This window comes from Macaca fascicularis, chromosome 17, assembly GCF_037993035.2.
Source record: "Macaca fascicularis isolate 582-1 chromosome 17, T2T-MFA8v1.1".
In the NCBI taxonomy this organism is placed as follows: Eukaryota; Metazoa; Chordata; class Mammalia; order Primates; family Cercopithecidae; genus Macaca; species Macaca fascicularis.
The window spans coordinates 31,394,259-31,408,261 of record NC_088391.1 but is presented as its reverse complement, the minus strand read 5'-3'; the positions used below and the strand labels follow the sequence as shown (position 1 = coordinate 31,408,261).

The following is a 14,003-nucleotide window of genomic DNA, read 5'->3' as shown; positions in this document are numbered from 1 at the left end:
ATTCATTCCAAAACGTGAACTATCTTTGGTCACTCCTCCATCTGCAGCCTGTAATGGTCAAGTCCAAAGATCCCACTGACAGACACAAGAGTTCTAATAAAACATGATGATCAGGGGGACCCCACCCCCCCAAGTGTTACAGACCCCCGTTGTTATTTTTTTTAATTTAGTAAATAAAAAGCCAGAGTTAAGCATTATTTTTTGAATGTCGAGGGTAGCTTTAAAATTGAGCTTCTTAACATATTCTCAAAAGAGGTCCTAATGTATGAAAATCAAATGACACACATTAAATAATAATATTTAACTGATTAATGTCTAATAGAAAATTCAATACTTCTGAAAAGTGAGACACTTTTGAAAAGTGCTTCATGATAACCCTCAAACATGTTGGCCTTTAAAAATCATAAACAACAGGCCAGGTGTGGTGGCTCACCTCTGTAATCCCAGCACTTTGGGAGGCCCAGGTGGGCAGATCACTTGAGGCCTGGAGTTTGGGACCAGCCTGGCCAATATAGCAAAACCCCATCTCTACTAAAAGTGCAAAAACTAGCTGGGTGTGGTGGCATGCGCCTATAGTCCCAGCTACTCAGGAGGATGAGGCATGAGAATCACTTGAACCTGGGAGACAGAGGTTGCAGTGAGCTGAGATCACACCACTGCACTCCAGCCTGGGTGACAGTAAGACCGTCTCAAAAAAAAAAAAAAAAAATATATATATATATACACACACACACACACATACATACACTACACACATACATATAAACAACAGTGTTGCAACTAGAAAAGATCATTAATAATTATTTATACATGTAGTGATTGGTCTGTGAGACCAAAAGTACTTGATAAATATAGGAAGTCTGGATAAGTGAAAAGGAACTTCATTGTTATCATTAGCTAGGTTTATAGTTCCGAATTCCATGTGTTCATTCACAGGTATTTCATGACACTGAAACAGACAGGGTAATAATTGATGTGTTCAACTGTCCACCTCTGTATGATGATGTGAAAGTGCAAGTTTCCTCTTCGGTGAGTAATCAAGAAATGGCCTCTGCCATTGTTCTTGTCTGAACTTTTGAATGGTTTTATTTAAGGTTTCCTTTACTACGGTTCCCAACAAGGGAGATGATAAATGTCATCCCATAGAGGAAGGGGGAGAAAAACAATACATCAGATCTATAACAAATTTTTAAAAAGAACATATGTAATTTGAATAATTTTTGTTCATTTGTTTTTTCTAAATTGTACATTTTCTAAATGTTTCTAAATTTACATGTATTAATTCACAAATCCAAAAAATACAAAATAAATACAAAAAAAAAAAAATACAAGCCAAGATGCTAAAAAACCAAAGGTATGTTTTACTGCATAGCAGTGATTACATTTTGTTTTGTATCATTTTTAATATTAAAAATTGAGACAGAGTCTCACTCTGTCACCCAGGCTGGAGTGCAGTGGCGTGACCATAGCTAACTGTGGCTTCACCTCCTGGGCTCAAGCAATTCTCCCACCTCACCCTCCTGAGTAGCTGGGAGCACTGACTGGAAAGACAGTTAGGTTTGGGTGACTCAGTTGGGTGAAACACAGAGAAGGCAGCACAATACAACACATGAAATAACCAAAGCAGTTTTTTGTTAATTCTAAAGCGAAGAGGGTAGCACACCTCACAGGGCTAACTCCAAGGGGCAGCCATGCAGGAGACCTGTGCTCAACTGATGGGTGGGGAGCAAGAGCGAGAAAGAGGGAGGGACCTGAGAGTGGAAGCCTTTATTGGGAAGTAAGGTGTTACCTGAGCAGGTTTCCTGTGGGGAGGTCTAATCGGTGGGTTTAATGCAAGCAGTCATGAGTTCCATGGAGTCATGCTGTGACTGAGAGGTGGTCACTGATATATCCACACGGTCCATGCAGAGTATGGGGGTCTGTGGGGTGGTTATATCTAGCTGTCCCGCAATGAAGCAGTCACCAGCAGAAGGTTGTATAAGGCAGATATTGGGATCAGTCACATTGAGAAACTGGGAGGAGGTGAACTGGAAACTGTCAAGGGTGACTGAGCCCTGCTTCTGATATCAGAAAGTGCAATTTATATTTAAAAGGGATGCTGAGGCAACAAAAAAAATTGTAAGAATTCACTACAAAATACTTGGGTATATATAAGCATCGGTCCTTAGTAGATTCTGTTTAGCACTATCTAAACCAGATTCAAATATCAGCATTTAAATATCTGTCATGGAAAATATAGTATTCCTTGAAAATTTTGATAGAAACAGCAAGAGAAAGCAATAGCATTTTCTTAAGCCTCCTCCTTTGTGTCTTGAGTGTATTGTTATAGGATGAAGAATGCTACATATTGAATGGTTATAATTATTTGATATATATATAAAGGAATAAAGGAAGAAACTTTAATTTCTTTGGAATGATTAGTTCTTGGCATCAATTTTACTTTTAAAAAAATTTTTTTTCTTTTTAGGATTTTCCTAAATACTATCACAACTACCCTTTTTTCTTCTGGTTTAACACATCTTTAATACAAAATAACAGGTATGGATATAATATCAACCCATAGAAACAACCTAATCTTCAGTGTCTGTGTATAAGGTGTAATGGCAATTCTTTTGCTGGTTGTCATAAGCTTAATTTATAGAAAACAAAAAATCCTTGAGCCACCTTAGTTCATTGCCTTACTCATTTTATGATTGTTATTTTAAAAATACAGTTGTTCTTGAGACTACCTGTTGCAGTGTCCTCAAGGTCCATGGCATAGGACTGTGTTATGAGTTCAAGAGTATTATAATCAGATCTTAAGTGTGGTAGTAAATTCCTCCCACAGAAGTTCAATATGAATCTGCTCAGTACCTTCAACATTCAGGTCCTCAGTAGGTGCCGATTTACCAATGACGAACCACCACCAAATTTTGTGCTAAAGTAAGGGAGGACCTAGGGAGGCTTCAGCTAGCTGAAAAGCTGACTGACACACTTACATCTAGGAGAAGTTACAAGACACAATAAGTATTAAGAAATACAGCTAAAAAATCATCAATTGATAGTCTCCCATTTAAACATGGCTTTCTAATAACTGAATTGGGAAAACTTTCTTAAAAACTATTAATTGGAGGCTGGGCATGGTGGCTCATGCCTGTAATCCAAGCACTTTGGGAAGCTGAGGTGGGCAGATCACCTGAGATTGGGAGTTTGAGACCAGCCTGGTCAACATGGTAAAACCGTGTTGGCTACTAAAAATAACAAAAATTAGCCAGGTGTGGTGGCGCATGCCTGTAATCCCAGCTACTCGGGAGGCTGAGGCTGTAGAATCGCTTGAATCCAGGAAGCAGAGATTGCAGTGAGCCGAGGTCACACCACTGCACTCCAGCTTGGGGACAGAGTGAGACTCTGTCTAAAGAAAGAAAAAAAAAAAAAGAAAAAACTATTAATTGGATTTGGAGATTATTGTTCCCAGAAAACCTTCTGCCATATTTGGAAACTTATTTCTCAGTCTAGAAGTTCTCCACTTTAAGTAGCATTTTTTTTGTGGTGGTGAAAAATTGAGATTTTTTTTGTATCGACCATACTTTTCAATACAAAAAGAGAAAATATTTTTAAAATGCTTCAGGTCAGAGTTGAGGAAGTGGCTATGATTGCACGTGGCATGAATTGGTAGTTATTGTTATAACCAGTCCTAGTCTTTTCTTCAGCTCTGAGCTGGATCTAATAACTCCTTAAGTCCAGTAAGGCAACGGTAAATTAAACCTCTGTTCTACACACTTGTATTGCATACACATTTAATAGTTTTTGATAGAGTGAACTTTGGACTGGAAATTTTTTACAAATTTGTTTCCTGGATGCATACAAACAATAAGCTTTGACTCCTAACATGAGCAGAGTCCCTCAAATGTGAGAGCTAGGTGGAGCTTCATTTGTTGCTGCTCCTCAAAAGTGATTCTTGCTAGAGGATACAGTTCTTTTCCTTTGAAACACCATGTTCATTTTGGAGAAGTAATAACTTAGATCACCTTTATTCTCACTTTTATATACATTTCTAAAAATTTCTGTAATATTTAAATTTATATACTATTGGTAAAGCTTTTTGTTCATTATGAGATTGTTGTTTAGCCAAAAATGCCAATTTCTGTCCTTTAGAACACTAGGCATAAATAGGTTAACTAATTTATGCCTAGTGTTCTATTATTGGAATGCTAAGCATGTAGGATTTATTTATATCCTACTGCTCAAGGTCGTTGCCAAGGGCTGATTGCAAAAATTCAAAAAATTGCAACCTCAGGCATAAATTAAAATAGATATAGTACTTTATTATTGGGTTTTGATATATGTCTAATCAGACTGATTTCTGTCACATATAGAAATTTAGATATTTTATTAAACCTAGATGTCATTAATTCCATAAAAAGCAACGTTAAAAGAATCAGTAGCACGTGTTACTGATGTGTTGCTGAAGATTAAGGTATTTTTAAGTCTCACTGAAAAGGTGGAAGGAGCCAACTGAGACACAGAAAACGGGCTAAGGTTCTATTCATGGTGAGGAAGTCTTTTTTTTGTTTGTTTCTTCAAGCTCTAACAAGGGTGCCTACTGTATGGCTTTTCAGTTAGCCCCAAAATAAAATGTAATAATTTGTTTTCTATTCTTAGGCTTTATCTACAAAGAAATGAATTGGATAATCTTCATAAACAAAAAACATGGAAAATGTATCAACCACAATATGCAGTAGAGACGTATTTTGATGAGAAATGACTTAGTTATTTTGTAACTGGTAGCTGATTAGGTATAGTTCCCCGCACCCCTTCTGGGAAAGAATTATGTTCTTTCCAACCCTGCCACATAGTTATATGTTCTAAATCTTCCTTGCTGGTACATCTATATTGGTATTTGTTACACATGTTCTTTATAAATCTATTAAATATATACAGATAAAATGTCAGGGTTTTTTTTTCTTTTTTGAAGGCATATATTTCACAGTTTCCATCTTGTATTTACATATATTTGGAACACAGTACTTAGGAACATTAGGCATTATTTTGAAGAACTTTGAAACAGAACTTTCATACCAAAATAATTGAGAGATATTTAAAAATTATGATCCCCCAACACCCACTTACTTATACATTTTTGGTCAAGTATTTATTCCCTGCTTTGTTTCACATTTGTAATTTCAGATTTATTAGAAAGCTAATTTATATTTTTTCTTCTACTTGATTTACAAACTATCTGTTAACAGATTGGCAGCAAAGACTAAGTTTTAAACCCAGAAGAGAGAAATATTTCACACAAGCAGTTCCCCAACTCCCAACACACACTATTCTCTTGTTCCAAGCACTAAGTGGGGAGCTTACTTAACAAGCTTCCTTTAATTACAAACAGACATGGGGGTTGGGGTAAGAAGATGGTAGTAAATATGAAGGATAAGTAACCTTCAGTAACTTCTGCTTTTGTATAAAATTGTAAGTGAAGTTAAAAGAAATATTTGTTCTTAGAGTAATTTAGGTGTATTGTTTTGAAATCCACTACTCCTGCTCACAACCAATGTCACCTAAGCCCTAGGAGAACTCTGAAGGGACGTAATCTTTTCATTATAAACAGTGGTTAGCCCTGTGTCCACAGGGAATCATTATTATTTCCTCATTGGTGATGAATGGTACTTTTTTATTAAAAACTTTTTTTTTTTTTTGAGACAGTCTAACTCTGTCACACAGGCTGGAGGCCAGGGGCACAATCTCGGCTCACTGAAACCTCCACCTCCTGGGTTCAAGCGATTCTCCTATCTCAGTCTCCTGAGTAGCTAGGATTACAGGTGCATGCCACCCTGTCCAGCTAATTAAACGAAATTTTTTATTTGTATTTTTATTTTTTTGAGACGGGGTCTCACTCTGGTTGCTGAGACTGGAGTGCAGTCGTAGGATCTTGGCCCACTGCAGTCTCAACCTCCTGGGCTCAGGTGATTCTCTCACCTCAGCCTCCCCAGTAACTGAGACTATAGGTGCATGCCACCATGCTCGGCTAATTTTTGTATTTTTAATAGAGGCAGGGTTTCACCATGTTGGCCAGGCTGGTCTTGAACTCCTGACTTCCGGTGATCCACCCGTCTCAGCCTCCCAAAGTGCTGGAATTACAGGCATGTGCCACCGTGTCTGGCCGCTTTTATACCGTTAGCAAAATGCAGAGTAGTGGAGGAGGTTGTCTGAACCAGATCTGAGGAGTTGAAGGGTCAGAAATACCTTTTTTTTTTTTTAAGCAGAGTCTCTCTCTGTTGCCTAGGCTAGACTGAAGTGTTGCAATCTCGGCTCACTGCAACCTCCCTCTCCCAGATATAGGTGATTCTCCTGCCTCAGCTTCCCGAGTAGCTGGGATTACAGGTGCCTGCCACCATGCCAAGCTAATTTTTGTATTTTTAGTAGAGACGGGGTTTCACTGTGTTGGCCATGCTAATCTCGAACTCCTGACCTCCGGTGATCCACTCGCCGTGGCCTCCTAAAGTGCTGGAATTACAGGTGTGAACCACTGTGCCCAGCCTGGTGAAATAATTTCAATACAAATTCTAAACAGAAGAAAAGGATTGAACTGAAACCCCCCTACAACATCCCCAGAACCTATACTAGGGTTACTGTCATGATAACTGCCAGTGGTTAGTGTTTACCATCTCCCCCTGGACCCAAGAGGAGTTCTTAAAGCTTCATCAAAATGCAAAAGAAGGCTTACAAAAAATTTTTAAGAAATGCATATGGCTATCCAGTTTTCCCAACACCATATATTAAATAGGGGATCTTTTCCCTATTGCTTTTTTGTGTCAGGTTTGTAAAAGATCAGATGGTTGTAGATGTGTGGTATTATTTCTGAGGACCCTGTTCTGCTCCATTGGTCTATGTATCTGTTTTGGTACCAATATCATGCTGTTTTGTTTGCTGTAGCTTTGTAGTATAGTTTGAAGTCTGGTAATGTGATGCCTCCAGCTTTGTACTTCTTTCCCAGGATTGTCTTGTCTCTGTGGGCTCTTTTTAGGTTCCATATGAAGTTTAAAGTTGTTTTTTCCAATTCTGTGAAGAAAGTCAGTGGTAGCTTGATGGGGATAGCATTGAGTCTATAAATTACTTTGGGCAGTATGGCCATTTTCACGATATTGATTCTTCCTATCCATGAGCATGCAATGTTTTTCCATTTGTGTCCTCTCTTATTTCCTTGAGCAGTTGTTTGTAGTTCTGCTTGAAGAGGTCCTTCACATCCCTTGTGAGTTGTATTCCTAGGTATTTTAGTCTCTTAGTAGTAATTGTGAATGGGAGTCCACTCATGATTTGACTCTCTGTTTGTCTATTATTGGCGTATAGGAATGCTTGTGATTTTTGCATATTGATTTTGTATCCTGAGACTTTGCTGAAGTTGCTTATCAGCTTAAGGAGATTTTGGGCTGAGATGATGGGGTTTTCTAAATATACAATAATGTCATCTGCAGAGACAATTTGACTTCCTCTCTTCTTATTGGAATACGCTTTATTTCTTTTCTTTTCTTTTTTTTTTTTTTTTTTTTTTTTGAGACGGAGTCTCGCTTTGTCGCCCAGGCTGGAGTGCAGTGGCCGGATCTCAGCTCACTGCAAGCTCCGCCTCCCGGGTTTACGCCATTCTCCTGCCTCAGCCTCCCGAGTAGCTGGGACTACAGGCACCCACCACCTCGCCCGGCTAGTTTTTTGTATTTTTAGTAGAGACGGGGTTTCACCATATTAGCCAGGATGGTCTCGATCTCCTGACCTCGTGATCCGCCCGTCTCGGCCTCCCAAAGTGCTGGGATTACAGGCTTGAGCCACCGCGCCCGGCCTCAAACTAACTGTAAATTATAAAGATGGCACCCAAATACCTGTATGCCCATAAGTAGGAAAAGGTAAACTTTTTTAATTCTATCACAATAAATTCTAGATCTTTGATAGACTGACTGAAGGATGTAAAATGTCAAAAGGTGAGACGCTCTCATGTAGCTAAACACCCTCCTATTGCAGAGACAGAACTGAGCCCAACAGCATTCACCTGCTGGTCAGAGGCGCCCGGGGCAGGCAGATGGTTGCACCATTCTCAGCGTCAGCCTCCTCCCCAGTGCGGCGTGGGGGAGAAGATGGTGCACGGCGCCTGGGAGGTTGCAGCCTAAAGGCACACAGTGGGCAAGAGACTACTAGGCAGACCCCCACCAGCCTTCCGTTCTCCTGCTTCTGGGGCCAGGACTCTCTTTGTGAGCTCTGTCCTGGGAGAAGTGCCCTTTCCAGTGCTCCTTATCAGTGTTTGTGAGGCATTCTCTCTAGTCCTCCTCATTGGCATACCTTGGCCAACCTTTGGCTCATAGAAAAACTCTTTGTTCTTCTCTGAACAACAACTTCTTTTCCACAATTGTGCAAATGACTGCATGAGAGGTGACCACACTCATGACCATACTCATGTTGGTGGTGGTGGGTAGGGGGTGTCCTGGATAAGGAGAGCATTGGGCAACGCCCCCTCTGGCCTCCCCAGTCCAGGGAGCTGCAACCACTATGGGAATCCTGTGGGAGGCCAGAGTAGTCCAGGGTTTCCCTTTGGGCAATCAGCATTCCAACCGTGCCTCCTGGTCCCAAGACAACAAGACTCTGGAGAACTAAATTACCACCATACACTTCCCATTCTGCCATGTGCCTCAGCCGAGGGTCCTGCTCTTCCTGCATATTCAGGCTGATCTTTCTAAGGAGTAGCTTGCACGGTGCTAGCACTGCCCCCCTTATCCCAGGCAGCACCTTCCTGTGCCAAGGGAACTTCAGCCTGCCCTTGTGCTCAGGCCCCTAGGCTCAGGTTAGCTGACATTCCCAGCAAATCCTACAACTTCTCCTTTCCTTTCATGGATCTAAGACACAGTCCATTATCAGTCTCATTTTTAAAGACATTTCTAAGAGTGTCCTCCTTTCTTTCCCAACACTAGTAAGGACAGTAAGTGGTGTTTCCTGGGAGGGACCGTGTGGTGTTACTTTTGCACTACTACAAGGATTCTGAAGACTGCCAGGCTTGAAGTGAAGAACCATATTACCTGCCTATCCCAGCCAGGTGACAGTGGAAAAGGGGCTTCATCTCTGAGCTGTTTTCCAGGGGTACTGGGCACATTCCACCCCTCACCCTGACTCACAAGGTGTTGACAATAATGGACACTGCTCTGTCTTCTGCCATGCTTTGAACAACACTACACCATCCATCAGACGGATTCATCCCAAAGGTAAAGCACATTGCTTGTGGAAGGAGAAAGGTAGTATCATTTTTTTTTTTTTGAGATTAAGTCTTGCTTTGTTGCCCCAGGCTGGACTGCAATGGCCCAATCTCAGTTCACTGCAACCTCTGTCTCCCGAGTTCAAGCGATTCTCCTGCCTCAGCCTCCCAAGTAGCTGGGATTACAGGTGCCCGCCACCATGCCCGGCTAACTTTTAGTATTTTTCAGTAGAAACGGGGTTTCACCATGTTGGCCAGACTGGTTTTGAACTCCTGACTGCAAGTGATCCACCTGCCTCGGCCTCCCAAAGTGCTGGGATTACAGGCGTGAGCCACCGCGCCCGGATGAAAGGTAGTATTTTCATGCTCCTTTCATTTGATCTCATTTAGAAGGTGCTTGAGGAATAGAGAGGACTGGGTTTTCTCTGGGATTATTGTTAGGCATCACTTAGTGACCGGGATGTGTTCTGAAAAATGCGTCATTACACAATTTTGCCATTGTGATATCACAGAGCATACACACACGACCCTAGATGGCACAGCCTACTCCCCACCTGGGCTGCACGGTATGGCCCACTGCTCCGAGGCCACACTCCTGTGCAGCATGGTACTGTGCTGAATACTGGAGGCAACTGTAACACAGTGGTAAGTATTTATGTATCTAAACATATCTAAACACAGAAAAGGTGTAGTAAAAATACGGTGGTATAATCTCATGGGACCATGACCACATACATCGTCCATCACCGACAGAAACACGGTGAGGTAGCGCATGACTGTACCTGCAGCCCCTGCCGTGAGATCAATGGCAGCCTGGATGGCAGCACTGGACTTCATGTTTGCCCGCTCTTCTGCTGGTCTTGTGGAAGGCAGCTCTCTGGACCTTATGACAGGCACCACATATCCCTGGGGGAGGCAAGAGTTCACCATTATTAGTCCAGGTCTCTGCAGCCTCCCGTTCTCTAGGCCTGCAGCCAAATTACTGAACCCAAACTTCTGGGATCCATGAACTGGGCTCCACATTGCTCCAAAGGAAAGGGGCTCCAGGTATCAGTGCAGCTTAGCAATTGACGGCCCCCTAGAAAGCTCACAGATCAAAAAGCTTCCCTGCATATCAATGCTATGGCCACCAGCAGCACTTCAACCAACTTTCTGAAAACTGTAAAAATGAACACCAAACAAGCAAGCCAACCACAGTTGTACCAACCACAGCAGACTCTTTTTTTAGAGGCCTAAGTTGAGCTATCAATTGAATAGGCTCAGTTCTAAATGCAGACAGCGGCCAGCGCTGGGTGCCTAAGGGGATGTCACAAGACAGTAGGTCTGGAGAGGAACACTCAGGCAGCCAAGGGTGAGAGCTGTACCCTGGAATCACACACGCCTTGGTGTGAATGCCTGCTCTACCTGTGGCCCCTTTGGCCTCTACACCTGCGAGTCCTCATCTGTACAAGGCAAATAATAACAATATTACAAAACAAAGGCATTCACAAACAGCCACATGAAACTGATGGGATGCTCCACTGTGCACAAGCGATAGAACAAGGCCCGGCACAGAGCACCAAACATCTTCCTATCACCACAATCCACTAGCCCTTCAACTGTCAACGTGCACAGGAGTCGCCTGGGGGCCTTGCTAAATAAAATGCAGCTTCTGATCCAATAGCCTCGGCTGGGACCAGAGATTTGGCCTGTCTTGATGAGCTCCCGAGTGAGGTGGACAATGCCAGTCCACAGACTCACACTCTGAAATACAACACCTGGGTCTTTGTGTCCAAATTTGCTTCATAACCTGAAGTGCCCTCTCCCCCCACCTTTTTTTTTTTGAGATGGAGTCTGGCACTGTCGCCCAGGCTGGAGTGCAGCAGCCACGATCTTGGCTCACTGCAACTGCCACCTCCTGGGTTCAAATGATTCTCCTGCCTCAGCGTCCCAAGTAGCTGAGATTACAGGTGCATGCCACTGCACCAGGCTAATTTTTCTATTTATAGTAGAGACGGAGTTTCACCATGTTGGCCAGGCTGGTCTTGAACTCCTGACCTTCAGTGATCTGCCCATCTCAGCCTCCCAAAGTGCTGAGATTACAAGTGTGAGCCACCTTGCCTGGCCTGGACATGTATTAAATATTCTAATTATCGGGTCTTCTGGAAATCTTGATTCAGTATGTTTGGGTTGGAGCCTTGGGCATTTGGGAAAACTGGAATTTATTCCTCTCCCTTCAGACAAAAGTCAACTACTGCTGAGGCATGGGCTTCATAAATGTTGACTAAAAGATCCAATTCAACAACCAGTCCTGTATACTTTTCAAACTGTGTAAGTAACATTATGTGAATAATAAGGAACAATTTATTCTTCATCGCACTGTGGAGCCGTGTGACCCCAGTCGTGCTGGATCAGAGATGAACACCAAGTGACTTCCTAACACCAATGTCATCCTGAACGTCAACAGAAAACATTGGCCACCAAGAAGATTTTTTAACCACTTGAAGCATTTTGCTGATGACGGGACTGAAAGAATCTTCCTTAATTTACAAAAAAAATTAAAACCACTGGCAACAAAGGCACAGTACTTAACAAAGCAACTAAGTTACAAGTGCAAGACACTGATTTATATGCTGTTGATAGACCTGGAGAGACAGGACCATTTACTAGGTTGAAAAGGTGATGGCCATCTGATCTCTTCTTTAAAAAGTGTATCAGGGGCCGGGCGTGGTGGCTCAAGCCTGTAATCCCAGCACTTTGGGAGGCCGAGACGGGCGGATCACGAGGTCAGGAGATCGAGACCATCCTGGCTAACCCGGTGAAACCCCGTCTCTACTAAAAATACAAAAAACTAGCCGGGCGAGGTGGTGGGCGCCTGTAGTCCCAGCTACTCGGGAGGCTGAGGCAGGAGAGTGGCCTAAACCCGGGAGGCGGAGCTTGCAGTGAGCTGAGATCCGGCCACTGCACTCCAGCCCGGGCTACAGAGCAAGACTCCGTCTCAAAAAAAAAAAAAAAAAAAAAAAAAAAAAGTATATCAGGGTCCTAATCCTTTTCCAGAAAGCAAACTAAGGCCAGAGCAAGACAAGGTCTCCTAGGCCACACAACTAGTCAGTGACAGAGGAGCCAGTTCAGTCCTGTCCTTCAGGTCTGTGCCTACAAACCAGTACTTTATCTGAGTATTCCAACCTGGGCAGAAACATCACGAAACACCCAGCCCTGCATTTTAGAAAAAGAAAAAAAAAAAAAAAAAAAAAAAAAAAAAAGGAGGCAAAAAGGAGGAAGAAAAAAATGAAGGCAACTGAGAAGACAGAGCATGTCCAGTGTGGCCTCCCAGATAAACCTCAATGCGTTGCTTTCTTTTGGCGCAGCCACTTCCTTTGTAACTTGGAAGGAAAGAAAGTCACATCACATTGCATTCTATCTGCCCAAGTGAATTGAACCCCGTTAGGTGAGCCAAACTTAAACACATTAAATTCTACAAATAACCATTTGTAGAATTATTAAGATAGAAAACAATGGTGGGCACTAACAGATTCACTCAGGATTGGGTAGTTAACAGGTTAATTCAGATTATGTGTAGCTCTAGCTGGGAGAAGACACAGGGCTTGGAGGAAGCAAGACTGTTCAGCATGAATTAGAACTGATGTATGAGCTTGCTGTAGCACTCGGAATAGAAAAACTCTTTTCAGCTCCTTTGATCCCTCTCAGACTACACCAGGGTTCAACTGAGGAACAACAGCGCTGACCACCATCCTTCTCCATCCTTGGGGAAATAAACTTTTTGGATGGGGGAGTCAGATGAGGCTGCATTTTCTACCAGGGAACACGAACTGCTGCGGGAAGATCCCAGCTTCTGGTTAAAGCTGGGGCGGTAGGAGCTGCCGGCCAGCTCGCCATCCAGTCCCCAGAGCCTGGGCTTTAGGGCGCCGGGATGCGACCAGTTTTACCGCCAGGGAGCCGGGCCAGGCGCGCCTCCTTCCCGGCCTCGCAAGGAACAGGTTAGGGAGAGACTTCCAACTTTCTCTGGCCGGCCCTGAACGCTCACCGCCCCTGCCCAGCCGCCCACTGTCTGGCAGCCTGCAAGTCTCCGTTCAGAAGCGGCTCCGTGCTGCCCAGCGCTGGCGCCCTGGCGGCTCGGAACCCCGCGGCCAAATGACACGACCTGGGGGCAAAGGAGGACAACAGTTCCCACCAGGTAGGCACTGCGGGAAGGAGGCCGACGACCCCGAGATTCTCTGGCGACCTCGGCGGGCCATCCCCGCGCTGTGCGCGGGTCCCGTGGCACTTGAGTGGCGGTTCTCGCAGCTTCCCTGGACGCCCGGGAAGGTCACACCGCCCAGGCGCCGAGGCCCGCCCCGCGCCGTGCTCTCTCCGCCCTCTCCGCCCGCGGCGCTCCCCAGCTGCAGAGAAGCGGAAGTAGGCGCAAGGCCGCAGCGCGCCCAGCCTACCTGCCGACCCTGGAGAAGGAGGAGGCCTGCGTCTCCGGGTGCTTTCTTGCCTCTGGGCTCCCCGAGACCCTCTCTGAGGCTGGACCCCCGATAGTCCGCTGGGCTGGGGATGAGGACTAGGGGTTGAGAAGGTCAGTGATTGGGAGAACTTAAGTTTTTAGTTAATTTGATCTTGTTGGGCGGCCAATACCTTAATTATAACTTATATTTGAGTAAAAAATTATACTCGGGATTCAAGGCCGTAAGTTAAAATTATAATTAAGTATGAAAATACTGGAATTGTAAAGATGGAAAGTAGATTATTTTATTACCAGTTAAAAAAAAAAAGCGACTTGCCAATCCCCTTCTCCAAAGGAAATCCATCT

At 43.7% G+C, this 14,003-nt stretch overlaps 1 protein-coding gene across 1 annotated transcript in view; it reads left to right on the top strand.

Moving 5' to 3' along the window:
• The window catches only part of LOC102121204 (phosphatidylinositol 3,4,5-trisphosphate 3-phosphatase TPTE2-like), a 61,535-nt gene extending 56,609 nt beyond the window's left edge, over positions 1-4,926 (top strand). Inside the window, exons 15-17 of the mRNA XM_045377061.3 lie at positions 937-1,029; positions 2,468-2,538; positions 4,642-4,926. Coding sequence (XP_045232996.2) covers positions 937-1,029; positions 2,468-2,538; positions 4,642-4,744 — 267 coding nt within the window. The 3' untranslated portion in view covers positions 4,745-4,926. The remainder of the gene's footprint in view (positions 1-936; positions 1,030-2,467; positions 2,539-4,641) is intronic.
• Positions 4,927-14,003: the final 9,077 nt, after the last annotated feature.